This window comes from Hippocampus guttulatus, chromosome 5, assembly GCF_054856545.1.
Source record: "Hippocampus guttulatus isolate MCC_2025c chromosome 5, RoL_Hgut_1.0, whole genome shotgun sequence".
NCBI lineage: Eukaryota > Metazoa > Chordata > Actinopteri > Syngnathiformes > Syngnathidae > Hippocampus > Hippocampus guttulatus.
In genome coordinates, this window is record NC_141265.1 from 19,784,626 (window position 1) to 19,812,293 (window position 27,668).

General features: G+C 44.9%; 1 protein-coding gene across 3 annotated transcripts; it reads right to left on the minus strand.

Moving 5' to 3' along the window:
• Positions 1 to 297: 297 nt before the first annotated feature.
• Positions 298 to 27,507, minus strand: atosb (atos homolog b). Of its 3 annotated transcripts, none has more exons than XM_086112138.1 (11): positions 27,172 to 27,507; positions 15,020 to 15,167; positions 9,929 to 10,106; positions 9,680 to 9,787; positions 6,975 to 8,276; positions 4,311 to 4,369; positions 4,009 to 4,108; positions 3,599 to 3,757; positions 2,246 to 2,314; positions 1,635 to 1,840; positions 298 to 949 (listed from the first exon to the last, which is right to left on the minus strand). In XM_086112138.1, exons 5-11 carry the CDS (start codon positions 8,109 to 8,111, stop codon positions 796 to 798), a joined length of 1,884 nt encoding a protein of 627 aa, XP_085968264.1. In that variant the 5' UTR covers positions 8,112 to 8,276; positions 9,680 to 9,787; positions 9,929 to 10,106; positions 15,020 to 15,167; positions 27,172 to 27,507; the 3' UTR covers positions 298 to 795. The 3 variants fall into 3 exon arrangements, with proteins under 3 accessions (XP_085968264.1, XP_085968266.1, XP_085968265.1); XM_086112140.1 differs by lacking the exon at positions 27,172 to 27,507 and adding an exon at positions 15,352 to 15,478; XM_086112139.1 differs by lacking the exon at positions 27,172 to 27,507 and adding an exon at positions 15,329 to 15,472.
• Between the last annotated feature and the right edge of the window lie 161 nt (positions 27,508 to 27,668).

A 27,668-nucleotide genomic window follows, 5' to 3' on the forward strand; every position in this document is an offset into this window, starting at 1 on the left:
ACCCCCCACCCCTCCCTCCCTCCCACAAGTCCCGCCCCCTCCCAGAGCGCAAAAGGTCATCTGGCTTAAAGAACACACTCTACTTTTGTGCAGCATATTGCTTCTTAAGACATTTTGCGAAAAAAAAACAAAATCCATAAATTAAAAAATACTACACATTTTCATTCTTCTGCTCTGACATCAGACTGCTCCGAACAGAATCTAAAAAAATAAAATCTTTAAAAAAAAAAAAATAGCACATTGTCCCTCAGTCTGGCCACATAACAGGAAGTTGATGTGTTTTTGTTGATTTCCCCCCCGCCCCCCCTCTCCCGAAGTGTCAAATAACATTTTGGTCTTCTTACATGACTGACCGATATCCTCACTCATACGTTCTCTTTAGTGTCTGTCGACCGCACTGTGTCTTTCAATTCAATCACCCTTTCCTGAAGAGTGAAATGACTTTTTGTGCTACGTGTGCGGGCAGAGTGAAGGACAGTGTGATAAGTACGGCACTCGAGGAAAACTCAGGTGTTGAAGTCACAAGGCATGCAAGTTAAACGTGAGTCGCCACCGGACGTGTGAAGTCTGAATTCAGTCAGCGGTGTTTATGAATGTGTGTGTGTGTGTGTGTGTGTGTATGTGTGTGAGAGAGTCAGTGTTTGTGCATTTCTCTGTACAGACTTTTGACCCGCGCTGGATCAAGAGCGAGTCCTGTAGGCGTTTGGCTTCCCTAATCCAGTCTGTCCGTCTGTTTTTCTGTCCTTGTCAAATCCAGTCTGTTCGGCTCCCTCTTCTTTAGGAAGCGCAGGAAGGTCACACACGGGGGGAGTATTTGGGGTTACTTGGCACCTCGGTGAAAGATTTCAGTTCGTAAGGGATCCCCGTGTCCACTTCCACGGGCTTGCGGGAGAATAGCAGCCGGATATCATTGTGCAAGTAGATCTTCCCAGATTTGGAGCTGTGGAATCTGAGTTGGCAACAACAAAAAAAAAGGGATTTCAGTCCCACCATCAGCTAGCGTATATAGCACTGAATAGTAAAGCATTTTGAACCGAGTCCATTTATTTCTAACACAACTGTGATTGGTCACCCCCACTGTAAAGTGAAACGTGTGGGCTTTCCTTGAGATAATATTTACAAATACCATACTGTACAGTACTGAAAATATAGCGTACTTTTCGGACTATAAGACGCGCCTAAAATCTTTTCATCAAAAATCAACAGAGCACTTTACAATCCAGTGCGCTTTATATATAAATTCTTGTTGTGCTTACTGACCTAGAACCGATTTTTTTGTGGTACACGGCGCTCAGAAATTTCTCAAAATGCTTTAGTGTGTCGTGTTGCACTGCTGAAACCAAGTTTACACTAAAAATATTTTTTTAAACAATTTTTGTCATATTTGTCAAAATAGTCATAGTGACTTGATGAAAGTATGAGTACAATAACCTTTTTTTTTGCCATCTCTGGTCTCATTTTGTGAATTTAATTTGATCCAAAACAAACCACCACACGCATTGTTACCCCAGAAAAGCACATTATTCGAAATGGAGTGTTCTTATAACACAAAATGTTAACGGTGCTTTCGTGATGAGGGTGTCACACCGTCGTCACGGAAAACTACTTTCGAAATGTTGATTTTGAACTCCTACCTGAGATGTATCAGGTAGCAGAGAATCTTCCTGCCGTCTAGCGGCGCGCTCCCTGCCAATCCGTGTTTCTTGCCGTCTCCCTCCTCCTCGACAGGCATCAGGAAGATGCGATGACGCAGGAACGTCATGTGATTGGTAGGCATGTCGTCAAAGTTGTAGGTCACCAGGAACATCTTTACCACAGTTTTGTTGGGATTAAATAAGGTCTGCAAGGGGAATGAAAATGAACACAGAGCGCTTTCAGGTTTTACGGAAGGGTCGTTTCCAAATGAAAGTAAAAATCATGCTCTGAATCGAGTGCATTTTTTTGAGTTTTCAATTTAACAATACTTACAGGCACATATTCTATCGCCTCAGCTAAAGACAACAAATCTTATTGCAGCTTACTGACTCAAAAGGCAGCAGTGAAACTCTTCGTTCGTGTCAGACTGACTGTATAATACCTCTCCCTGGTGGCCAAATGGCGCAAACGAGAAGGTGCCTTTGTGAATTAATCATAATGTACAAGCTGCCAATCAACATTTAAAAAAAAACACTTCACAAAAATTTTTGTTGCAGGCTTGAATGGATAAATGGGATTTTCTTTTTTCAAATAAACACGATGAACCTACCACTTGAATGGTCCCCGCTTTGGGTATGCTGTATCCTTTCTTTCCAAGCTGCTCCAAGGATATCAAACCCTGTGGCAGACAACGAGAGAGGGCCTCTGTCATTTGTGACATACATGCACAGTTGGATACATTTTATTCTCTGCATCCATTTTCTGAAACGCTTTTCCTCATTGGAGCTGTGCGTCAACTGCCGCCGATCCCATGCACACTTTGGGGCAAATGACAGAGTCTTCAATGAACCTAACATGACTCCTTCTGCGATGTGGAATGTCGGAAGAAGCCAGAGTAACTTGCAAATTCCACACAAGAAGGGCCTGAGCCAAGATTGGAAGTCAGAACCTCACAGCTGTGAGCCAAACATGTGAACCACATGTCCCAAAGCACTGCACATATTTCTTTATTAGCTGCCAAAAAAAATTACTTATGGCCCCAGTCTTGAAACAGGTTTGCCCCAAACAAACGTGTTCAATGCTCCAGACTGCTGCAAAATGGAAGCATTTTAACCCTGAAATTTCACCTACTCGCACATATGCAACCAGTTAATTTATTTTTTTTTTTTAATTGGCTGTTTTATTGTTGCTGACAACATCTGCTGCACACTTCGGCTGATTTACAGTGCGTGTCTTGGAATTTTCATGTTAGGTTAGATGCCACGGTGCTCCAACTAAAAAGAGTTAGCCTCGAGTCTTGGTGTTGCATACATGAACAAAAATCCGTAAAATCTCAAATGAACCTCAAGCCGCTGCTTTCTGTAGGCGTAAAAAGCAGGACTAAAGAGGAATTGATATTCAATTTTCTTCATTAAAAACAAGAATGGGCTGAAATACTTTTGTTTTCAAATTTAGTGTCAAATAACAATGTACTTCCATCTAGTGGTCCTGAGTAGAATTACACCCCCCCAAAAAACGGAGGCAGTAGAAAAAAAGGACAGGAAAAAAAAACCTGCGCAACACCTACACTGCAAACCTGGAACTTGCAATGAAGGGGTGCTTTATTGTAAATAAAATTAGTGTTGAAAATTTATAGCAAAAACTCTCAATTTAAATCCAAAAAAAGAGGAGGCTTTTCATGTTTTAAGGAGTTCCAGAGCCAGTGAACGCCAGAGCCCCTGGGCCTCAATTTCAAATGATCTGTCCTGGTTAGGCTTCAACTAAAAGTCTGGAACAGATAAAGCCTCAAAGAACAGACTTACGTGATCAGAACATTTTTGAAGTATGATGTGACCAACGAGATGATATAAATGAGTGAACACAAGCATGTCCGGAACGCATGCTCACACATTTTTTGTTCCAAAGTGATAAGCAGACGTCAACCAGATTTAAATGTACATGAAGCGCTGGTGTTTTCACTGACCAGGAAGGGCGAGGGGGCACTGTGCTCGGAGATGTCGTAGTACGTAACCTGCACGGGCAAAGTGACGTGCTGCGGGCAGTAGGAGCCGCTGGCGCCGATTTCCGCCGTGAAGCCTTCGATGCGGCCCGATGGCGAGAAGCGGCCCTTTAGCATGGACTCCTAGGACACGCAAAAAAAAAAAAAAAGGAACGCGGTCATGATCGACACTACGTGTCCACCTAAAGAATCACTGCCAAAACACAGTTCAGTTGCATTTCACTTTCCAAATTCAAGACCGTTGCATTACAGCTTTTTAATAGTTTATTTAGGTCGAATTTTTATTTTGCACTTTCTACATTTGAATGGACTCCTTAGTCAAGGGTCTAATTGCAAAATCGGAGAAGAAGCCCAGTTAGCATTTGTTTTTATACCTCAAAGTTTCCTAATAGTGATCGGCTGATGGAAGAAGAGGGCCAGCTGGAACGGGCCAAGGTTCTGCTGTCCGCATGTCTACCGCTGCGCAGCTGCCGGCTGAACACGAGCGCACAAACATGTCAGTGGTACATAAGTGTGGATTGATTCATTTTGGAACATGGCACACTATTTTTTTTTTTATGTGAAATTATGTTCATCCATTCTCCACTTAATCCGACTCACATTTCGTTACAGGCACGGAGGTGATTAACGCTCAATTCGTTTTTACGTTGACGTGTATACAATAACACATACTCACCTTTTTACACGTGGGCCACTTTTCAGTCGTCTCCCTGATCTCGTACAGTCTGTGGCACACTAAAATCAACAATGGGGGGTGGGGGGGATAGTTCATTTTGATCATTGAATGTATTTATTAGCACTTACATTAAAGACACACATTTGAAAATTCCTTTGAGTACCCCAAAGTATCATAATATCAAAATTAAAAACTATGAAATAGCCATGAAACATGCATTTAGTTGTTTGCCCGCTTGAAAAATCAATTTAAAAAAAAACAAAAAACATCTGCATTTTAGTCAGGCAATTGGGTCCTGCCAACAAGTTGGGGAATATTTTCAGGAAGCGGCTGGATTTCAACAACGATTGTAATATACTGGATGTACATTGCAGGTGTCAAACTCAAGGCCCGCAGGACAGCTTGGGCCCTCCACATCCTTTATGCGGCCCCATAAAAATGTTGCCATAATATTTCTCAGACAAATTAGTACGTGATATAAGAGGGCGATTACAAGCGTTTCCACACGCAATAAGAAATGCTACCGTGGTTTGCATAGAATACTCGTTTGTGGCGGGGGTTACGTTCCAGACCGCGCCCACAACAGACAAAAAAAATTGCTAAGTATCAACCCGATGCTTATTGCTTTATTTATATTCACGTTAGTATTATTTCTATTCTCTCATGGCCATCATTGTCCCATTCTACGCCATAGCATCTGTAACGGTGAATGTCTGCGTGCCTCAAACAAAGCAGTCAGCCCTGTTCAGGGATGTGGAAGTCAGTGATTGAGAATTCAGATTTTGACTGGCTGTCAACTGGCTAAACCTGCGTGTTGAGGGACAGCGTCAGTTGAGGCCATCGCAGACGAATGTGCTTTTGTTTACGGAATTCTGTTGCCGTTAGTTCAACAGAATGACTGAAAGTGCAGCAGCGGTTGTTGTGTTTCACTGGAGTTGTTCCAAATAGCAACGGTTTAATACAACTTATTAAATTAGCTAACAATGCTAACTTTTTTTACCGTAGACGCGCGGTTGTGTAATTTAAGCCTGTTGTGCTTTTGCAATCGGCACATTGCACTTGAGCTTCTTTTATTACATTTGAAACCATCCCAAACTTTGGACATTCCGCCTTCCCTCATGCAGTCAAACACCCACGGTCCAGCCGGCCTCCTGGGGGCAACCCGAACTACGACGCGGCCCCTTATGAAAACAAGCTCGACACCCCTGAATTGTCCACCTGGCAAAATGACGAAGTCGTCCTGTGGGGAGTACCTGGTCACCGTTATTGAGCTCTTCCTGGCCGTTTACTGTCGCCGTGTAACTTTAACAAACGCTTACCGCAACGCCATTCATCATTAAGGTCACCCGGCTGTCAGGTGACACCCGTCGTCTACGTCATCGGTCGCCATTCGGAACGTCGGCTCTTTCTTGTCCTGGTCTCCACACTTTGCCATCTTAGCCTCATCACTTCGTTACACCACACATCGTCATTACGGTATTCAAAGCCAAAGATCCAAACGACCCACGATGACAATGATGTCATCACTTTCAACCTTGCTCCTTTCTACTCATTCATCTGTAGGCTGCCTTTGCTCCGCCCCCTCCTGCCTCCCACCCTTTCAATCGCCTCACACCACTTATTGACCTGTGAACTCTATTCTAATTCCATCACACCACCAGAAGCAACCTACATTCAAAGCTCTTTCTGGTCTTCCTTGCTTTCACACATTCACTTCCATTACTGTTGTACGAGAGGATGCCTGTGCATGCGCCTTTGTTTGCATTTCTGTACGCGGTACAAGCTCACGCAATCTGGAACAATGGACACCGAGCACGTCAATGGGCTTCATTCTGGAGATACTCGCGCTGTTCTGGACAGGCATGGTAATGTGTCATTTTTGATTAATTGTTTTTTTCCCCCCTTCCTTGTCCCTGTGCTGTTTTTAATGCTTCCTGACTGTACAGCAAACTCCTTATTTCTTCGACAGTTCGAATTGACCAACATTACTAATATCACAAGCAGGTGAAATTTATTTTGAAGTAGGCAGATATTTGAAAACTTTAGCTATTGTTTCATGGTTAGTTTTTGTTCACTATATTGAAAGATCTCACCCGCAGACCCTTAGAATGTGACACCTGTGATAAGTTCTACTGCACAGCTTTCAAACTCAAGGCCCGGGGGCCAGATGATACCCGCCACATCATTTTATGTGGCCTGCAAAAGCAAATCAAGCATGTCAAATTCCATAATGCTTGCTAAAGTCTGAACCAAAATTCCAAATTGTCATATGTAATCCACAATAACAGTCATTATTCTTGACGTCTGATTTTAAGACTAGTTATTCGTCAATTTGGTGTGCGCTGTCATGTAATATGTGGAGGTGATTAAACATGTATACGGTTTCCCAAATTCATAACGGCCCTCCAAGGCAAACCGTAACTACAATGTGGCCCGCGACAAAAACAAGTTTGACACCCCTGTTGTACTGTATTAAACGTGACTTCTCATATTAGAAGCAACGAGGGGAAAAACAAAATGCCATAACCTCATCAAAAATGCAGCGATTTCCAATAACTGCTTCCATCACAAACTTTGAATGTAACCAACTGAAAAAGATCCCGGCCCCAAACGAGGACCATGAATCCAACGTAGCACTTTTGTGTGTGGGAGTGTAACGCTGACCTTAGAAGGAAGAAGGTGGTTCCAGTAAGGAGCAGCTTTAGCATCAGTGCTACGACACGATCCCAGCCCCGGAGCCAGCAACGAGAGCCTGCTCCTCTTGGAGGTCGACGGCCCCTCGTCTTCAGAGCACGACTCGGCGGTTTCGCTCGGGGACAGCAACCTCTTCTTCGCCGGCCAGTGGCCCGCTGCTGACAAACGGTGGCCGTTGCTGCTGGGAGTCTTCTCCCACGAAGCCAGGCCATTCGAGGAAGAAGCGGTCTGGGTGGCGCTTCGCTCAGGCGGGGAGGATTCTAGCCCGACGTCCCATTCGGTGGCCTCTCCTGGTTCTTGGAGTTCTGTGTGGTGTGGGGGGGAGAAGGGGCCCGGGGGGCTTGTGGGACTGGCGGGGCTCGGGGGCTCATATGTGGGCATGTCATACATATGGGGGCTGGGCAGGCCTCCGGCTGTGCCATTACTACAACTCTCATGTCCGGGGCTTCCTATGGAATAGGTGGGGGTGCGACCCCCGTTCGGCGCTTCGGGTCTGGCTGAGATTCCCAGAGAAGGGTCACACATCGGGGGGGACTTTGGCGAGAGGGGAGCGAACACATCGGGGACGGGCCTGTCGTGATTGTGCTGAGCTGGCCGACGGGAGGGGTTGTGGTTCGGGGACAGTGGGGGGGATCTGGGCAACGACCCGGCCTCAGAGTCTCTGTGCTCCATTTGTGTGCAGGAATAGAGAGAACCGCAACCGCCAGAGCTCCTGACTAAGCCCATCAACACCGCCGGCATCGGAGCGGGCCCACACAGCAGTCCTCCCTCCAGTACATCTATGTCAGAGCAGTTTGCCACATGGGGGCGCTTGTGAGTCAACTGGGGCTCCTCGAGCCCCCGTTTCACGCCCACGCGAACCGGCCTCGTTTGGGCATCGTTGTGGGACTCTGTGGTGGTAGCGAATCCACCTAATTGTGAGAAAATGGAGAGCTGATAGACCTTTTGATGTCGCAAGTCCTCTTGGTCAAAGTGCCGGGCAGCCCCCGGTCTCACCCCCGAGTCCGGTCCCAGTGCAGGCGCCGTCGGAGGAGGCAGGTCCCCCTCCTGGGCTGGAAGCTCAAGTGGAGCTTTTTTGTGAGAAAGCTCCACATGGATGTGCCGCATGTTTCCTATGTTTGGAAGATGACAGTCCTGGCTTAAGTGAGCGCAACGGGGTCCTCAACGAGCACCGCGAGCCAGAAAAGGAGGTTCCACAGAACCGTCAAGTCCTATAGTTCCCGTTTTGTGACTGTCGTCCAGCGTGAATCAGCAAGATGAGTCGCACAGCGCCTGACGGGAACACACGCATTTGCATTAGTTCTTCGAAGATGTTCAATGAAGCGGAGCATTATTCTGGAAATTCTCCGCCCAAAATTCATTCCAGCCCATTCGTGGTCTATGTGGAAATGTTTCCTTTCACCGGGTGTTTTGGTTGGGTCAGCATCAAGGTTATTATAGTGAACAAAATATTTTAAAACAAAAATGATGTTTAAAAAAAACAATCAAACAAAACAAGTATATTTGGGTGTTGCTGTACGCAGAAGAAGGAAAGTCAGTCATTTGAGGATTGGTGTTAACTATTCTCCACAATACTCGGTGACCTTTTTTTTTTTTCAAATGTTCCACTCAACAAATACCACATTCGTGTATTTCTTTTAAATTCAACTACAGTATTAAAACTAATACAAACTAATCCTGCCCTCTAAACGAATTGAAACTAACCGATGTTAAACAACAAAAGTCAAAAACGAAATTAAAACTCATGAAAAGTCCACAACTTTTCTAACCGCTGGTCAGCGTGTGGACGACCAGACTTATCTCCATGCCAACGAGACACCGATGGCCTGTTGTTGTTACTCACTGTGAGGGAAAATGTGTTCATCTCGATAACGTAGGTGCCCTTAGTATTGATTACTTTTATCTGTACTCTAGTGAAGCAATTTACGTGATTTGTACATGGGCATTGACGTCGTGGTGGGTTGAAACAGTGCGCGTGCGACTCAGTCGGGAGCAGTCCCCGATTATCAATTTCCTTCGGTTGTGTGCCCCAAATGACAACGCGAGTAGCGAAACGCAAATGACTTGTAATCACAAAACGAAATGCAGGATTTGATTATTTTACGCTTGACGCTGACAAGTCCAAGTTACATGTATCGACCGCAAAGATACTTCGGCCACCGGAAGTGGTACACGTCTTTCAGAATTAAGAGTTATTTACAGGAAGCGATGTGTTAACTGCGTAAATGTTGCTACCTACTAAATCTGTTTTTTTTCACAGTATTGCTATTTTTACTATGTAGGGCTTCCCTTATCTGTATTTGGCCATTCTTGCTCATGCTCAAAGTGCATAGCTCTAATATTGTTTAAAATAAATTGTTCTCATCCCCCTCCTGATTTCCTTATTCTATATTTAATGACAGGTATCACGTTTTGGGTTTATTCAGCTCTCAATTTTAATTCACGTCAACACAGAATGGGCATTCTATTTCAGTCTGTATGTTTGGTTTTTTGAATGAAAATGAGGGTTTGTTTTAAATAATACTTTTCCAAGGTCTCTGAACTCCTTTCCTCATTTTCTGTCATCTCCAGACAGATTTTACACATTCAACAAAAATGTACTTTGACTCAAAACGTGCCAGTATGAATGAACATAGTGAAGGCAAACAAAAAACTTAAAACTTATCACAACTCACCTCTGTGCCTGCCCTTCTCTAATGCGGCCCACGGAGACACACAGCATCTGGAAGTTGTATCCGGGGGAAAAAAATGGCTCTACAAAAGCATGTCTATCACCAAATCATCTGCCAAGGAAAGACATTCAAAAATTTTGAAATTAGCAGTAGAAGAAGCGGAAGCACTCGAAACGACAAGAAACATCTCGCCATACAATTGACTGCAAATATTTCCGGATGTTTGGAAATCATCCTGAATTGAACACCTACCAAAGTGATACGTCAGTGTTGCATCAGGCTCCTGAGTGAAGTTCCTCCCGAGCCAGAAGTGACTCTAGTGGGACTCCATCTGTGATTGTCCGACAGCCATGCACGGCCGGCTTCGTCACCTGGGCGTGGTTTGCAGAATGCCTCTGACATCATGATAGGGTCATAACACCCCGAATCCCTGAAGACACAAAAACAACAGAGTCACTTGGCCGCAGTTGCGTCTCGACGTGACGCCACCGATAGGAAGTTAAGCAACCACTCTGGTAATCCATTCAGCTAACGTTATGATCCGCGAATGGTCCACCCTAATAGATATAAATGAATGTATAGATGTAGAGCGTTCTGAGCGCGGAACCCCAACACTGTCATAAGAAAATTGATCTCTGCTGCTAAAGGGGAACAGACTGGGATGAAGCCTATTGAGGCATGCCTGACCCACTTGGACCAGAATTTGGGAATGCACTGGTGTTGGGGGGGGGGGGGGGGGTGACAGTGAAATGTTGCTGTGGCAACAAGTAGCCCAAGGATAACGGTTCCTTTGTACTTGACCACAAAGAGGAAGAAGAAAAGCAGAGGGAGTAGCGGAGGTGTCGGTGTTGGGGAGGCGGGGGGGGGGGGGTGCTGGGGGAAATGCTGTGTTTGGGATTGAACTTTGTTTGGTGAAGATGCTGCGGCAAGAAAATATTTGCAAGCATGAGTCAAATCGCAGCCGTCTCTTGTCACTAGACTTCTCATGGAGACAAAAATGTCAACATAGGTGTTGTCTAATTGTCAAAGAACTGAAACATTTCGCATCCAAGTTAAAAAAATAACTAAGAGGAAAACAAATGTCATGGTGTAGTTCCACCCCTCTTTGACCCATTTCTTCCATGGGAAGCTGGAAGTGGCGGAAAAGACGCTAATTGATCATTCAGAAGAGGAGAGGAAAATCTAAAATAATTCTAAAAACGACTGAGGTGCATATATCTATCTCTCTCTCATACATTTTGTACAATACATATGGCTATATCGCACAGAAGTCATCAATCATTTACAATGTAAGGAATCAATAAGCGGAATCGTCGTCAGACAGGCTAATAACGATTGCTGGGAATTGGTAATGGTTTAAAAAAAGGTTTTGATTTGCATCCCTACTTTTGAGTGATGCTGAAATATGGCAAGTTTGACTGGTTTGGGCTTTTAAGATAAGATAAGATAAGAAGCCCTTTATTAGTCTCGCAATGGAGAAATTCCCGATTCACAGCAGCAAAGTTATGAAAGGAAGAAGTACAACAACAAAATATAGGAGCTGCTGGAAAGGCAGCCACTCACGCGGCGCCATTTTGAAGTCAAAATAACAAAAATAACACAACACAACACATAGGACACAGACAACACTTGCTCACTTTTCTGGAAAAAGTTCAAATGTTCTCCTTGTTTAATTACACAATCAAGATATTGGAGCTGATCAGGGATTAAGAAAAAAACAACAACAAAAAACGCGAATTGTCCTGAAGTAAAACTGCACTAGGCTGCTTGGTGGAAAGATCACAGAAGAAAAACAAATGCAGGAATAAGTTAGCAGATCCTAATTTGCTATCAAAAGGTGTCGATTTGTATTCCTCAAAGGAATGAAACGTTTGGCAAATAAGAAAGATATAGTAGCGGGTACGGTGTGTGTATACACACACACACACACGATGAATCACTAAGCGAGGGGTGAACATTTTGTCACCTGCAATTACTCACATGACATATGGCAGTATTAAAGTTCCTTCCTTTGGGGAGTGGAGGTAGAGCACTCAGTCACCCCCCCCCCCCCCCCAAAAAAAATCCACAATCATCTGATGCTTCATCTGAACAGAATCTGGCTGAAGTTTAGGCGCCACCCATTGTGAAATGTTAAAAAAATAAAATAAAAATGAGTGTTTATTCAATGGCTACGCGTAGGTCAGGAAGCATCAAAGAATGATTTCACACAATTCCAGTTAGCGAATGAAAAGACAAAACATATCTATCTCCTGTCAGGGCAGGTGAGCTCCCCTGAGGCGAAGGCCCCAAAAGGGTCGGCAGAAGGCTGCGTGGGGGGGATGGCTAGAAGAGCGAGAGAGGACCAAGCGTCGGCCCGGGAGTATTAATAGTCGTTGTCTGTGTCAGAGCTCATTGGAGCACCCAAAGGCCTGGTGCTAGGTCCCATTTTATTTTCTGACCCTATTTTGAACTCGATAAAGAAGCACCTTGGCAGCCGACGAATATCAGCCTGCCAGCTGAGGAGGGGAAAAAAAAACCAGGAAGTTCACCTGAGGCGAGTCCTGGGTTGCTCAGAGAGTGGTTAACAACAAAAATTTGGAATGAAACATGATGTCAACCCCAAAAAAAAAAGAATTAACATTCTTGCTTGCAGAAAATACAATGTGCACTGTTGAGCCTGACGCACTTTGTAGGACAGAAGCTGCAAAACGGTATCTGGCAGACTAATCAACTGTGTTGCATACATGGCTAATAGATTAAGTCACATGGGTCGTGGCTTACTTTGCTTTTTGGCATTCACAAAGGAAGGGGAAGCACAAGGAGAGTGGTTGAAATGGAGTCAAGTATGAGTGAAATATAAAATAAATTAAAATAAAACAGTTGACACAGACGTGAACAAGACAACTGGAACGGGGGAAAAAAAGAAAAACAACGAATCCAGTTTTTCATCACCATCTCAGGGAAATTAACCAGTCAGTTTCAAAACAATCCCTCTCGAATTCTGCAAACATACAATAAAGAAAATGAGCCTTTTGGAAATAAGTACAATATGGTCTGCGTCTCATGAAGAACCACGGCTGCAAACCCAAGGCTGGTAATTTCACAATTATATGATTGTAACTGCCGCGTCAGTATTTGGACAGAGCAGCGGGAGCCTTTTGACTGAAAGCGCTCCCTAAAAATACTACAAGTAATTTACAGCGGCAGTGGTCGAGATGAAACGCTGCAATATGTTTGACATGACACGTTCAAGTGAGGACAGTGCAGACGGTTCTGCTCGATGGTGCCGACAAAACACCAGTACGGCGGGGAAAACAAATGCAAGAAAAGGTTTCCCGATACAGAAACGTGACTCGTGCGGCTATGCTAAGCCTCAGGAAGATGTATGGAGGAGAGGAGTGGGGCAAAGTTCACAGTCAGCGCCCATCTTCAGAAATGTGCCCCCCACCTTTGATCAACGTGAACGCATCACGACAGCAACACGCCGTGTGCGACAAACGCTAAGGTGGAAAAATGTGGGCTATTCAAAATGGGATCTCTTGTGTCGCTGGAAAATTAATCGAAGTCGAAATCGAGATCACAATGTAGCAAGTTTGGACTTTTGGAGGTTGTTACACTGAACACTTAAAAGACTGCAAGAGGAAGTGTTGAGTCCTGAGAGTCAAGTCAAATGCCACAAAGGAAGGGCTGAGACAAAAGCGAACCCAGAACGGCAGAACTGTGTAGCAGAAGTAAGAACCAATAACCCATAGTGCTGCCAGCCCTGTAATTAATCACTGAAGGGGGGGGGGGGGGGAGAGATGCTGCTAAAATAGTGACGCCTTGAGATCAGAGCGGCTCGACTTTTTCAAGATGCTGACAAATAGCACAGGTATTAGGGTGCAATAGCGATAGTTATGAACAAAAACAGTGCAGCTACACATGTAGACAGATAATATGAGGCATGTGTTATTTATCATCAGCAAAGAATGACCAGTTACTGCACTTACTGAGCAATTGTAACCGTCTCAGTCATGTATGTGTCATTGTATTAAACTGCCTTCAGATGGCCATTTTATTTGATTGGATAATTGCTGTAGAGTTTTGTAAATTGCAATAGAAAAGAGGGCTATTTCTCTGAAAAAAAAGGTATGCTCCTTTTTTTTTTAAAAAAACATTAAAAAAAGGGACAAATTATTTTTTGTTTTTGTTTGCGGGGCAGCCGCAGCATGACATTTAGTTATGACATTTTGTGTCTGCCTTTTATTGATCAATGAAAATGTGAGCTGTCAAAACATTTTGAAACAGAATTCCTTTTTGGGTACTGATTAATGAAAAAGAAAAAAGCTTGAAACATCTCTGAAATAGATGAACCAAAAACCAATAAGCAACATTGTATTTCAACGATTACCTGCAAACGTTTCGATTTTCAAAGGATAACTTGGACAATCTTCCTAGGAAATCACAATCCTGTCATTGGTGATCAGTTTGTTTGTTTTTTTAATAGGTGTGGGGGTCACCTTAGTGTCCCCTGTCAGCCCGTTGTGAAGCCCCGTTCCAACTTCTGAATGCCCAGAGATGTGTTTGGTGCGCAGCTGGATGCTACGCTAAACGCTAACCTAAAAGTTGAACTGAAGTTTTGATTTGTTTTCAACCGTTTCGCAGAGACAACAGGTGTTACACGCTTCAGTTCTCCATCCCGCCACATAGTCCACAACGTGTCGCGATACTTTCTCAACCTGTTCCTCCGTGCTTGCTTTGCCCGAGGCGAGGCGGGATTCCATCTGTACGCGAGTCCGCTGCCATCTTCCCAAATTCCTCCTGATTGTCTCATCAGCTATAAGCGAGACCCCACCCCAAGTCACGCTGAGCTCTTGTCAGCGGAGACTGTCCTGAGCTCAGCCGTCAACCTGCCGATTGGATTGCAGGAGCTCTGGTACAGTTTGGCAATCTGATGTCACCTCGTGGACAAGGGGGATAGAATGACAGCTGACTGTGTGTGTGTGTGTGTGCCAATGGGTGATAACCAGAGAGAAAGCAAGGCATAACGTGGCCGAAAGAAAAAAACTGAAAAGTGACTGAAACTTGTGAAGCTCTGTGTGACACGGGTGACTCACACACAAACATTAGCCAGGCAGGGCAGTCGCAGTCGCAGCCATCTCAACTAAGCTGGCTCAGTGAGGACATAGTTGCTGAGAAGGCTGTTTGACACGGGATCCCACTTGGTCTCGTCCCCCCGCCCCCACACCCCCTGTTTGTCTTTCTGTCATGTGGCCATTTTGTGAGAGCGGACCGAGCTGGGCTTGACAACTTGAGGGCAATTAACAGGCTGCCCCGTCCGTCTAAGCTACGTTGACAGCAAGTAGAACTTGTGACACTCACCCTCGGCTCGGGCGAAGCTTCTCGTCGGCTTCCTCTCTTTAGTCGGATGAGGGTGCTTTCCAGGTTGTTTTTGCCCCACTTTGCTCGACTTCCTCCAGAAGTGTTGAGAGTCGCCGCGCTTGCTTGTTTCGAGCCTTGTTTTTCCTCCCTGAGTAACACACACACACATGCACAACTCAAAAAGCCATCAACAACTCTCAGCCTCCCCACCCGTCCTTTCCTCTCTCTCTCTCACTCCCCCCTTCCCTCTTTCTTCCTTTCTCTCATTCGCGCCTCTGCACACCATCTCGAGCACAAAAGGCCCCTCACATGCTTGGTCCACTAGTCCTCACCCCCTCATCTCTTCCTCACATAGTGCCCTCAGCACCTCCTTTAAATGCGTCGCTCAGGATCGCACCCTCCCTTGCACTCTTTTACTGTTTTCTTCCTTCCTCTCAGCTGTTAGTCGAGCGAGGCCTGCTTTGCTCACTCAGCAGAGAGGACATATACAGAGTAGGGAAGTTGTGTGTGTGTGGGGGGGGCGTATGCTATCAGCTGATTGGCCAGAGAAAAGGGGGGCCAGCTGCAGTAGTCGGGATCCTGATAGGCCAGGAAGGTACTGAAAAACAAGGGGGGGGGGCGGCGTGGGCACCTGAAGCCCCACCCACCTGCTCCTGCTTGGCTTGCTATGCTGAAGTAGAAAAGGAGCACCCTTAACAAAGTGAGAATGTGTTTGTTCGTGTTCAATGTATGCAAAGCCAAATGTATGGATTCCAGCACGGCGGAGGCTCTCTCCGTGCAGCGCTGAGGGGATGGTCGCAAAAATAAGTCATTGTTTTTCAAAGTTTGGTACACGGGTTTGAAATGTCAGTGATCAGGTTGTCAAAATGATCCCGAGACATCTGAGAAACAACTGAAAATGTGCTAACTGCTTACCACGCTCATTTGCATAAACTGTCTCTTGAGGCCATAAACAGTATTTGACATGCACAGTACGTGAAACAGAAATATCACCAATTCAAAATGAGGTCCTCGGTTCACGATAGTCCAGAGCAGCAAAGTTTTCTCAGTGACAAACGCCGCACAATAACTCTGAGGTGTAGGCCGTCTAAAATCCCCTTTTCTAAAGTCACACAAAAAAACTCAAACTTAATCTCTTGGAACACATGTACACTCCCGTTCATGGAAATCCTAACAGTGGGATTAAGTGTAAATCGATTAGTCATAAAGAAGCACAAGGACGTCGTAATGGAAAGGAGACTGCTCTGTTACTCTCTCAAACAATAACCATCAACCCACTCACCAAAATGACAACAAACAATAGAGAATTGCGTATGGTAGACAGTTTTATATCACACTATGATATATACAATAGTGTAACACACAGCACTGGGATTAGCAAAGGTGAGGGATGTAAAAATTCAGGTAGCCTCCTGAGATATTTATTTATTTATTTTGGGGGGGGGTCTGAAAATATTTTTGTCTTGAAACAATCATCCAAAATGTCATTGTTCTTTTACCGGTAGTTAAAATATTAACAGCCCGTTATTGCGTTTGTGACTTTGACTCAACACCTAAAACAAAAGCAAAACTGTTGCAGGCTGGGAAACTTTTGTGATGTCTTCTTTCAAGACAAACAGGACAACCGGTGACATCTGTTCACACTTTCCAGAAAAATTACCCCCTCCTCCCTTGAAAAAAAAAAAAGACTGCCAAGCCTCGCGTAAAAATTCAGGATGCAAATATCAATACTGTACATTCTCCCCTCCCCCACCATTGCTATCTTATTTACACACATACTGTACATGTGTGCAGCATGTGAGTGCACAACACCTCGCGCCGGCACCAGCTGAGGGTTTATCTGCTGCAAGGAGTGTCGATACAGAATGTGGAAAAGTTTATCAGCTGAGCACCAGGAGCAGCGTGTTGGGAGTGTGTGCATTGTGCCATCTGTTTGCTAATAAGGGGCTCGCTGTTGACAAGGCAAGAACTATTTTGGACAGTGCGGTGGTGCCGGTGGGTGGAGCTTAAGTGCACAGGGAACGTGCCTGAAGCTGTCAAGAAGACGAATAGCGCACAACTTTTTCAGCTTGTTTTCAGACACAAACTGCATGTGCTTTATCTTTATTTAGCAAACTTGGGGGATTGTTATCAGACGTGTGCTGGTCCGGACATGTGAGAGCAAGCTATTGATAGCGCCCTGCGACTGCCCTTGCTCCCCATCGACTCGAGTTTCCCCTAACCCTCTCGAGCACATGACCCAATTCGCTTATTGAGGTTGTCTTGGGTACAGTAAACACACTTCATTGGTGACATGTAAATACGCTGTCTGGCCAAGAAATGGAATTATAGAGCATATTTACTTCAAGCTTAACCGAGGTTGTGAGTAGTTCTTAAACTATGTGCGATCGTGCTACTTTGCTTCACAAGGACCCAATTATTGACCGAGCTTATAAAGCACGTTTTTAAAACTAAAATGTGGGGATATAGAAAGTTTCTGTGGCCCACTGTTGCTTTTCCAGAGCAACGTTTGTGAAAACAATTTTAGGAACAGTCTGTAGGGTTGTTGCGCTTCCACTAAGCAACTCAGTTTTCTAACCATTGCAGAGGCCATGTTGCCAACCATATATGGTAAAAGGGGCGTGTCATCTATGAAAAGCCCCCCGCCCCCTCCCGTTCGCTCGCAGCGGAGGAGACGACGAGCATTGAAAACAACACTGGCATTCCATTACTAGCATGCGTTGGAAGGCCGGGACGCATGGCAGTTTGTTTTGATTTCCTTCGGATCATATTTAGGGGGCGGGAGTTGTATGAAGATCGTTTTTTTACAACATGAAAACGATGTCAGATTGACAAAATTCTCAAGGAGTGGAAGAAGAAAGGGGGCGAGCGAAAAGTTCCTGTATTATGTCACCGTATGTGAAGAGCTTGGGAGGGTGGGTTGGTTGGCTGGTGTCATACTTAACATATTGAAAGAGGCACAGACCTCCGGTGTAAGTGTTAAGTGTATCCAGGAGTTTACAGTTTGGGACTGTTTGCATCTAAGACAAAAAAGTCGAGGAAATGAGAAAATCTACAATAAATGTTGCCCTTTCCACAAGTGATCAATTGTAAGTGTGTATCGTCATGGTACACCGCGGTTTACGGCACACGTTTATTTTGAGTGGTAGCCCCACAAGCAAAATTCCAGGTTGTATCACACCCACACAGTCTTCTTTATATTTTAATGTGTAACAGTTGGGTGATTTGAGGTCCGTGTGGGAAGGCATGTTTGAGCAGCTGGGTGTGGAGACATGAGCTCACAAAGTTGGAAACACACAGGTTTACCTAGCATTAGCATAGATTGTTGTCCTCGAGAAGATGGTGGTGTAGCGTCTTTAAGTGATCGTTCTGAACACACCCTGAGAGCTAAGAAAAAGGAAAAACTTCTATATGTAACAAAAGTAAGAAACAGATCTGACAAATCAAAATATAAAAACTATGGATAAAAAAGATCAAAGATGTTGGATATAAATGTAGCATGAAACATGCAAGTACACTTTTTAGAAATCTACAAATCTATCAATGCTTTCATAACTTTTCTATAAGGATACTAATTTATCCAATTAATCCTTTACTTATCAGTTTGTCAAACAGTAACACCCATTTTACATCTCAAACTACTAAACACACACAAACGTTCTTGCTAGCCCACGCACTAAACTTCAAAATGCACATAAACACTTTTTTTCCAATAGCCAAAACAACACACCTTGTAGACTTTTCCAGCCAGATGCTAAACCTTGATGTGTTTGCAAGATCTGCTTTTTTCCTTTGATGGATATTTTCTGATTGAGTCCTTTTATCTTCTTCTTCTATGTGTCCATGCACCCAACCTGCCTTTCCAGTCATTAAAAATCTATCACCGCCCGTTAGTCTGAAGTGAGAATGAATAAAATCATTCTGCGAATTTCAACACACCCTTAGTAGACAAACGTTTTTAAAAAGCTTATATTTGGACCATGCTCAAGGTTCTTTCTAGTAGCTGTGCCCTTTTTGAACTGATATTGGCAGCATACAGTGCGCGCAGTTACACAGTCGGCCCTCTAATAAGATGATTGAATACAAGGGTGTTATCAATGCTTTTGTCACAGCATCCGCATTTTATTGCTGTTACCGGTGGTCAATTTCTACTTGTTTGACAGGAATGTTAAAAAGTAAGCCGTCTTTACAGCAAGTTGTCACTCATCAATAAGGGGTGATATGTAGTTGATCATTCTATTAAAAAAGCGGTTAAGTAATGACAGATGGGAGTGTTAGCTAACTAAAGTCTGTGCAAAGTGGAAAATAAATGTCTTCTTGATTTGACGCACTACAGTGAAGAATGTTGTTAACAACTGGGCTGAATTTAATTGATAAAAAAAGCAAAGTATATCAAACGAGGCTTCAAAATGACCGTGGATAAGATATCCCTTTATTTGTCCCGCAATGGGGAAATTACATGTGTGTGCACTGAAATATGTGCCACATATTATGGATGCTACTTCATGGTTTGCTTGTAAATTTCCCCAGTGTGGGACTAATAAAGGATATCTTATCTTATCTAGCATCATTCTCATGCGTATCCATCCTGACATGTTTGAGTCATGAGAAATATATCCGTTTAACGCCTCGGGTAGCTGGAATAGTCACAGGCGAGGACAAGAGGCACGAGCCAACAGCTAACTTGCGGGCTAACAGACTTCTGGAGTTCCTCTCGGCGGGGGGCCGGCGGCCAGCCGTCTCTCCAGCGTCATTGCTGTTGCTTGGGAAATAAAATAATAACATCGAGTTGATCTATAAATTGTGGCCTTCAGGGAAGATGCAATTCCGGAGTGTAGTAACTCACAATTGCAACGGATAACCACACGTGCTAATGAAGGCCTTCACGTTCTTACATAGTAGGGTGTATAATTTTTCTGTTTAACTGGACAACTGAAATGGTAAAAAATAGCGAAACGCTATACACTCACAATTCAGTAGTCCAAAGGTTCTCAGACTTTGCACATTTCAGCAGTCATCTTCAAACACACAGAAAAACATCTCTGAATTCACGCGACAGGTTCTTTAAACCATAGCCTGTACAAGATTAAGCGATGCCCAGTTTGACCCCGAGCAAATCAAATTCCATTTTTTCTTGGAACAGGCTGTGGTCGGCCTTTGGAGGTTCCACTGTATTCACAGGAGACAAATTGTTCAAAGACTTGGTCACATTACAAAAGAAATATGGAGGGAGAAAAAAAAACTGGAGTGGAGAAGAAAAACAAAACCACATGACTGATATGCGGCGGTAGAAACTGAGTGAGACACTCAAGGGAGGAAACGCAGCGATGGGGAGGAGTGTGGCACCCTGAATCTTTGGTGACAGACTGGCCCAGCTCAGAGGATGGAATGTTCCATAGAAAATATGCTGCCTATTCACGGAGGACAGAAAATCTCTCCACCTCTTCGCCCTAATGTTTTTAGGCCCTTCATTCTTCTGCCAATGTTTGTGGCTTGCTCTTCCTTCTCACTTTGAATCTGCAATTCCTCAATCCCCTTTGGGCATCTCAATTCAATCTTCCCATAAATCCTTCCAAATGATCTTTCCTTGCTGGTGCGGAAAGTTCACATGGAAGTGAGTCACATTAACCAGAAGGACTGTTTTGTTTGTTTTTTAAAAAAATCTTTTATAGCATCAGTTGTTGCTTTGAGTCACTCAATAAGATGGGGAATAAAACAACTGCGGTGGTGACTTGAGATATGAGTAACCCCGTTTAAGAGTCCTTCAAGATACGAGCCATTGATACGCCGAGGCGGCCCGGTAGTCCAGTGGTTAGCACGTCGGCTTCACAGTGCAGAGGTACCGGGTTCGATTCCAGCTCCGGCCTCCCTGTGTGGAGTTTGCATGTTCTCCCCGGGCCTGCGTGGGTTTTCTCCGGGTGCTCCGGTTTCCTCCCACATTCCAAAAACGTGCATGTCAGGCTGATTGGACGCTCTAAATTGTCCCTAGGTGTGAGTGTGGGCGTGGATGGTTGTTCGTCTCTGTGTGCCCTGCGATTGGCTGGCAACTGATTCAGGGTGTCCCCCGCCTACTGCCCGGAGATGGCTGGGATAGGCTCCAGCACCCACCGCGACCCTAGTGAGGATCAAGCGGTTCGGAAAATGGATGGATGATACGCCGATTGGTGGCTTTGGCTTGCTAGCGCCAACATGATTTTAAAAAATTAATTACCGGTAATAAAAACCTTTATGGCGACAGGTGACTCGACTCACTTCACAACAAGTGGTAGTTTGCCAGATGACATTAGTAAATCTTGTGTTAAAAAAAAAAAAAGGAGAGGCTTCAAGCTATGATCACTCTGAAGGTTATTCTTAAAATAAACATGAAACAAAAGAGCAAATACTCATTGTGTATTTTAAAACATCCACATCGCTGCCGCGATCTTAATGCTAGCATACAATGGGAAAACAGGGAGGCTGGGGCGGGGAGAGGGGCTAGCATGAAGTGCAGGGAGAGACCGTGCGAGTGTTTAATCTTGAGATCAGTGCAACACACAATAACAAACCCGCAGTCCTTAAGCAGCAGTTAGAAGATTTAATGTTACTGGAGTTGCAGCTTTGTTTTGTGCCTGGAGGGAGAGCTTTCCAGTGACAAAAAGGAGCCGTGGACTAGATAGCGAGCACAGCTGGTCGGGTGACTCATACTGAATGTCTTGAAGCCGCCATGCCAAATATTCAGTTAAAATGTACAGTACGGCACATTACGGGTAAGTTATAAAATGTGCATCAATACATTTATAAAAACAAACAGTACCTAAAGATGAATGCAAATTGCCGATAATAGCATATCGAAAGGGGTGTTCACACGGCACACATTTGCTCCGGCGCTGCATCGGTGTATTTTGTTGCGATATATTTTGCACCGCAGCAAATTGTGTGGAGCGTTCACACGTACAAAGCCGCTGAGCGTGTCTGCACTGGCACAGCGTCGGTGCAGCCCCACTTGCGTTCACACGGCAGTTTCTGCAGCGGGGCAAAACGACAGAAAACAAATGAGCTGTCGTGTTGGTTCTTTTTAAAACGTATACACAACTCAAGCGACTACTGGACAGGTACGTCCTTCTCCTTCTCGGTCTCCGTGCCTTCTGCTCGAGAGTGACCGCCCCCGAAAACGTAAATCAACGATGACTTCAATGACACTCAGAAAAGCAAACACGTAATGCGCCAAACAGAAAATCAAGAGAGGAAATCACAAAATAAATTATATGGGGGGCGGGGGGTTGTGAACACACAACAAAGGAACAAACTACACTAACAACTCCGAGACAGTCCAGTCTCCTACAAAAGGAAAGATGTTACCAGCCAAGTCTTGTGTCGTTATTAAACAAACACATGACGGAGGTCCGAGAGAGCACGAAAGCAACGCATTCTCGCCGTACGTAAACTCTTCACAAGCATTTGCTCTGGAGCAAATTTAACCCAGTTGCGTTCACACGTGCAAATTTACACCGGTGCTGCTTCGCTAACGAGCATTTGCTCCGGAGCAAATTTTTAAACCACCTCCTTGAGGTGGATCAAATTTGGTCCGGTGTAAGCTGTTTTCCGGGGCTACGCCGGAGCTAATTTGCACGTGTGAACGCTCTACTGGGGCAGCCCCGTCGTAGCACCGGACCAAATCTTGCCGTGTGAACACCCCTATTGACTTAAAAAAAAATTGTACTTGTTAAAATAAGAGAAGATAAGAAAACCTTTATTAGTCTCGCAATGGAGAAATTCCCAATTCACAGCAGCAAAGTTATGAAAGCAAGAAGTAGAACAACAAAATATAGGAGCTGCTGGAAAGGCAGCCACTCTCGCGGCGCCATTTTGAAGTCAAAATAACAAAAATAACACAATACAACACATTGGACACAGTCACAGACAGTCGTGCAATCTTCACCAATTTTCTGCATACACTTTGTTGTCTGAAGCAGTTATAGATGAAAGAGGAGAGGATCAAAGTGTCCTTTCTCCAGTGGATCAGAGACGTCATGCTGAAAATGTGCACACGTCTGCTACAAGCTAAGTTTTGAAAGCAAACACGAAGCTGTAGCGTCCATTGACGAAAATAGATTAGTTCACTTCTCCTGTCCCACGTAATCCGCTTCAAACTCCAAGCCGCGACTCCCAGCTCCAAATCCGCATCGGCGCTCCGCGCTAACGCTCCTTTCTTCTCATCGTCGGCTCCTCAAGACTTACATCCATCCAGCCGCAGACCGTTCAACAGCACCGATCTCTCCGCTGAACAAAGCGGGGCTGTGAAAAATGCTGCCCATTACAGGCGCAAGACACAAGCGCGCCGGGACTGTCCAGCAACGACAGTCAAATGGCGCCGACATTCCTCCAGTCAAAAACAGTGCCGGTATACCCATGCTGCCGAGAAGGCGCAACCACCAAGCACAGAGTCTCCTCCTTGATGAATGTCGTGGCCAAAAAATGCTGATAAAAGTCCACATCAGGTCCACACGACGTAACAACAAACACAAAGTGACAAAACAAACACAAAAACAACAAAAAAAGCAAGGCTCGTGAGAGCACTTGCTGACGGCTGCCTACTCGGGCGCCATCTTGACTTCATATATCTGATGTACATTCAGATCACTAATTGCAAACTGATATATTATTAGATTTTTTTTACTATGCATAATTGCCCTATGATTTTTATTTTATTTTTTAAATCAAGTGCAAATGTCACTTGGTGGTTGTTCCAAAAATGCAAAAGGAACCTGCCAAGAAGATACAAAGCAGCAGTTCAGACAGCAACATAGCAGCTGAGATGCTTTCTGAATCCTAATGTTGACGGACCGTCAAAGGACACAAATACAAACATTTGCACAAAAATACACAAATGCACGGCAAAAGACAAGCACACAAATACACGCCTGCAATATTCTTCCCCCCTCCCAGATAAACAAATGCCTCAAAGGCTGTGTGCTTTTCTTTTTTTTACTGCGTACGTGCCATCCAAGCAGCACTCACTTCACTTTGGTTTTAAGTGTGGAAAAGAAACACACATACACTAACGCGGGCTTTTCAAGCTGTGTGGAGTTTGCATGTTCTCCCCAGGCCTGCGTGGGTTTTCTCTGGGTACTCCGGTTTCCTCCCACATTCCAAAAACATGCACGGCAGGTTAATGGAACACTCTAAATTGTCCCTTAGTGTGAGTGTGCGTGCAGATGGTTGTTTGTCTTTGTGTGCCCTGCGATTGGCCGGCAACCGGTTCAGGGTGTCCACAGCACACCCACGACCTTTGTGAGGATAAAGCAGATGGATGGATGGATCATTAGGAATCCATTGATAAACAAAGACCGTTTATATCGACTGGCAGAGGAAAAAGTCATCGGCTAGACCAGAGGTGGGCAAACTACGGCCCGCGGGACAGATCCGGCCCGTTGGTCTTTTTAATCCGGCCCACCGAAGGTTGGTCCACAATTAAGGTTCGATGTGAATGATTGCATTCATTTTATTTGGACTTGTAATGACAGACATTTCACCGCCAGGTGGCGCATTGACTTGAGGTTGCAGAACACAGGGGGGTGGGGGGATCTTATCGACCACCTTGGACATCTGTATCGCTCTACTTCTACTGGTCTGATCACAACCCATCTGCAGCAATGCACAGGCTAAAATAGGTTATCAACAACACTGTTGTCTTTTAAAAAAGTATATTAATACAGTACGTTCATGCTTTTGTTCTGTTGATGTTTGATATGGACTGTCAACAAATGCAGTTTTTTTTTAATGTACCATAGCTTGTGCTGACCTGGCCCTTCTGTCAAATTTTAAAAGTCAATGCGGCCCCCGAGCCAAAAAGTTTGCCCACCCCTGGGCTGGAAGTTCCCTTACCTAAATGTTCCATAGTGTGCTACATGTCTCACCCTCTCGATCGATATCTCTTTATTGTCTGAGGTATTAAAACACTAATTGCAGCGCAAGTACAATGCGGAAACGCCACTCTCTTTCATACATATGCTAAGGGGATCGATATCGCCCCATAGCAGTGTCGCACAGCGGATCCAACCCGGATAATCTCCGACATCAAATCCTGCGGCGGCACATTGGGGTGCTGAATACAAAACCCTCATCATTTTAGAGTGTTTTAATAGAGCTCCGCGCATACAATAAGCACAGCCGGCTATACGAATGCAACATAATTTAGCCGTTCAATGCCGTGAGTGCGTTCTGGACAGTGGATGAATGCTGGCTTTCAATTCAGATTGCATCTGAGCTGCATGTGGATCAACGGGCAAGACGTTGTTTGTCTATTCTTCATTGCTTGTCCGGTAATCAGCTTCACATTGCTCATGATGTACGGTAATGCGCAAACAGCCTAACAAGATCCTGATGGCTCCACGATGTGCGTATGTGCGGAACCTCTGACAGATAGTCGTTGCTGTGCTGCTTTTCTCCATGGAGGCTAAGCGCAAGGACACTCTGGCGCTTCTCCTCATTTTGGGTGGCAGCTAAACTGGAGCTGAGCTGACTTTGGGCGAGAAGAGGGGTACAAACCACCATTCAGCTCGCATTCGACTTCAGAGTCTTCAATGAAGCGACCAAGCATGTTTTTGGAATGTGAGGCGAAACCGGAGTACTGGAAGAACATACAACCTCCACATAGAAAGGCCATCGCTGCTATTTGAACCCAGAGCTGAAGACCTGTGAGCCAGATGGAAGATTTCATACCAAGTACTTGCAAGTGGAGCTTTTTTTGTTCGTTTGTTTTTTGGAACTTTTACACAGCGGGCACCACGTTGCTGACACTTGCCTTAGAGCTCATACTCTCTGCACACATTCTGATGAATGAGTGTGCCCATGCCACCTACTGTAGTGGATGTGCAATTGCACTTTATTCCTGAACAGCAAAGAAAAGCTTGTTGTTCCCTGGGGTAACACACACCCATTCCACTATTTTGAGAAGGATATTTGTAATTTATTCCCTGAAATATTTCCTGCAGGGAAACAAAAACAGATCAAATCGGAAGCCTGGAGTCGATAGCAGCATATAGATGCTTTCAATCCAGGATGTACCACGCCTCGCCCCTCCCCCCAAAGTCAGTTGGGTTTGGCTCCAGCTCACCTGCAAGCCTGAGGAGGACAAGTGGATGCAACATCAGACTCCTTTTTGCACAGGCTTTCTTACACAATGTATAATTTTAACCTATGTTGTCCCGGGTTTTACAATAAATGCATTTTTTGTAAAGACAATTGTGCGCAGACCAGACCCACCTATCCCTACTGATCAACATTCACCTCGCCGTCGGGCTGATGGCTAAGACGCCCATGACGTCACACTCAGCTGAGGACAAAGCCCACCGGTTTCTCCCAGACAGAAAGGTGGGGAGAGGGGGGCTTTGAAAGAGGGTGGGAAAGACGTCTACTTGCAGATACGAGATGAAATCCACCCTCTTTGTGCATGTGCTGGGGAAGTGCGTGTATTGTATGTCTGATGCAGAGTGCTGAGTGGCACTGCATTGAGCTCATGCATACGTCAATGCCATCATGCCCCGCTTGTCAAGACAAGGGATGACCCTGCAGAGCATGTTAAAATTATATCACTGCCAGAACTCACTGTTCTCGATTGCACCAATGCAACTGAGCGCTGCATGCACTGTAATCCCCATGTGCAATATCCCCCACTCACAGTCATCACCACCACTCTACCCGCTGAGATATATGCCAGGAATGATTGCTTCTTCCATCATGGTTCGCCAAGAAAATGTGTAAAATAGCAGGTGCATGTGTCGTTTCATGTGGAATCTATATGTACAATTAGATTAAATGGAAGCAAATATTGAATACACCGGGATTACTACCACTTTATTCCAATCCACCGCAGACTGCACACATAAAGGCACAGTGAGGCAGACAAAGCAGGGGAACGCCCCCTCCGCCTAGCAAACTGCTGTCAGGGCCATCAACTGGTTCAGGCTGGATTCCAGGCATTCTTATACTCAAGATATAAATTAATCGACCATATACATGGAAGACTGGTGAGCAGTATGTTAAGTGTGCAAAATCAATCATCCAAGAACGTCAGCCTCTTTCCACCATACAATGCTACTATTTAAAGTTGGCACACACAAAAAGATAAGGCAACGAGCTGGTGAAAAAAAAAGATGATAAAGGGCACTTACTGGGGGAGAATGTCCACTCCGAAAGGTAAATCCGTGCCAGGCGACCCGCAGTGACGTGCCGTTTGGCCCTTTGGATAGCTTTTTTTTGTCGTGTTGCTCGATTTGACGGATTCCAGGTTGGTACAGGGCCAAAATCGAGTTGCAAGCTCCAAAATGACCATCAAGCGCCTTAACTACGCGTCTTATCTCTTTCTGCGGAGGATGTTAGGGTCGTTTTCCGACTCTTTCAAAGCACAATTACTCGTCTTCTCGTGTCGCTGTCTGTTTTTGGAGTGCTCGCAGCTGTTTTCGTTGTTCCAACCTTTCGCCTGTGATTTCTCCCCTGTGCCTTTAAACGACGGCGTTTCCGGGGTTTACTACTTAATACATAAAAGGCGGGGCTTTGCTGCCAGCTGAGCGCTTGTCATTTACTCGATTGGCTGTTCTTAGTTCTCGTAACCTATCAGCGCTTGGTTGTACCCCCGGTTCAAAATATGCAGATTTATTCAAACATACTG

Bases quoted from the DNA above. Each gene is read 5' to 3' on its own strand.
- atosb (XM_086112138.1), bottom strand. From the start codon at position 8,111: ATGCGGCACATCCATGTGGAGCTTTCTCACAAAAAAGCTCCACTTGAG. The intron at 2,315-3,598 runs GTCAGTGAAAAC...TGTCTGCCACAG, and splicing joins GTGCCCCCTCGCCCTTCCTG to GGTTTGATATCCTTGGAGCA. The intron at 950-1,634 runs GTAGGAGTTCAA...TTGCCAACTCAG, and splicing joins TGCTACCTGATACATCTCAG to ATTCCACAGCTCCAAATCTG.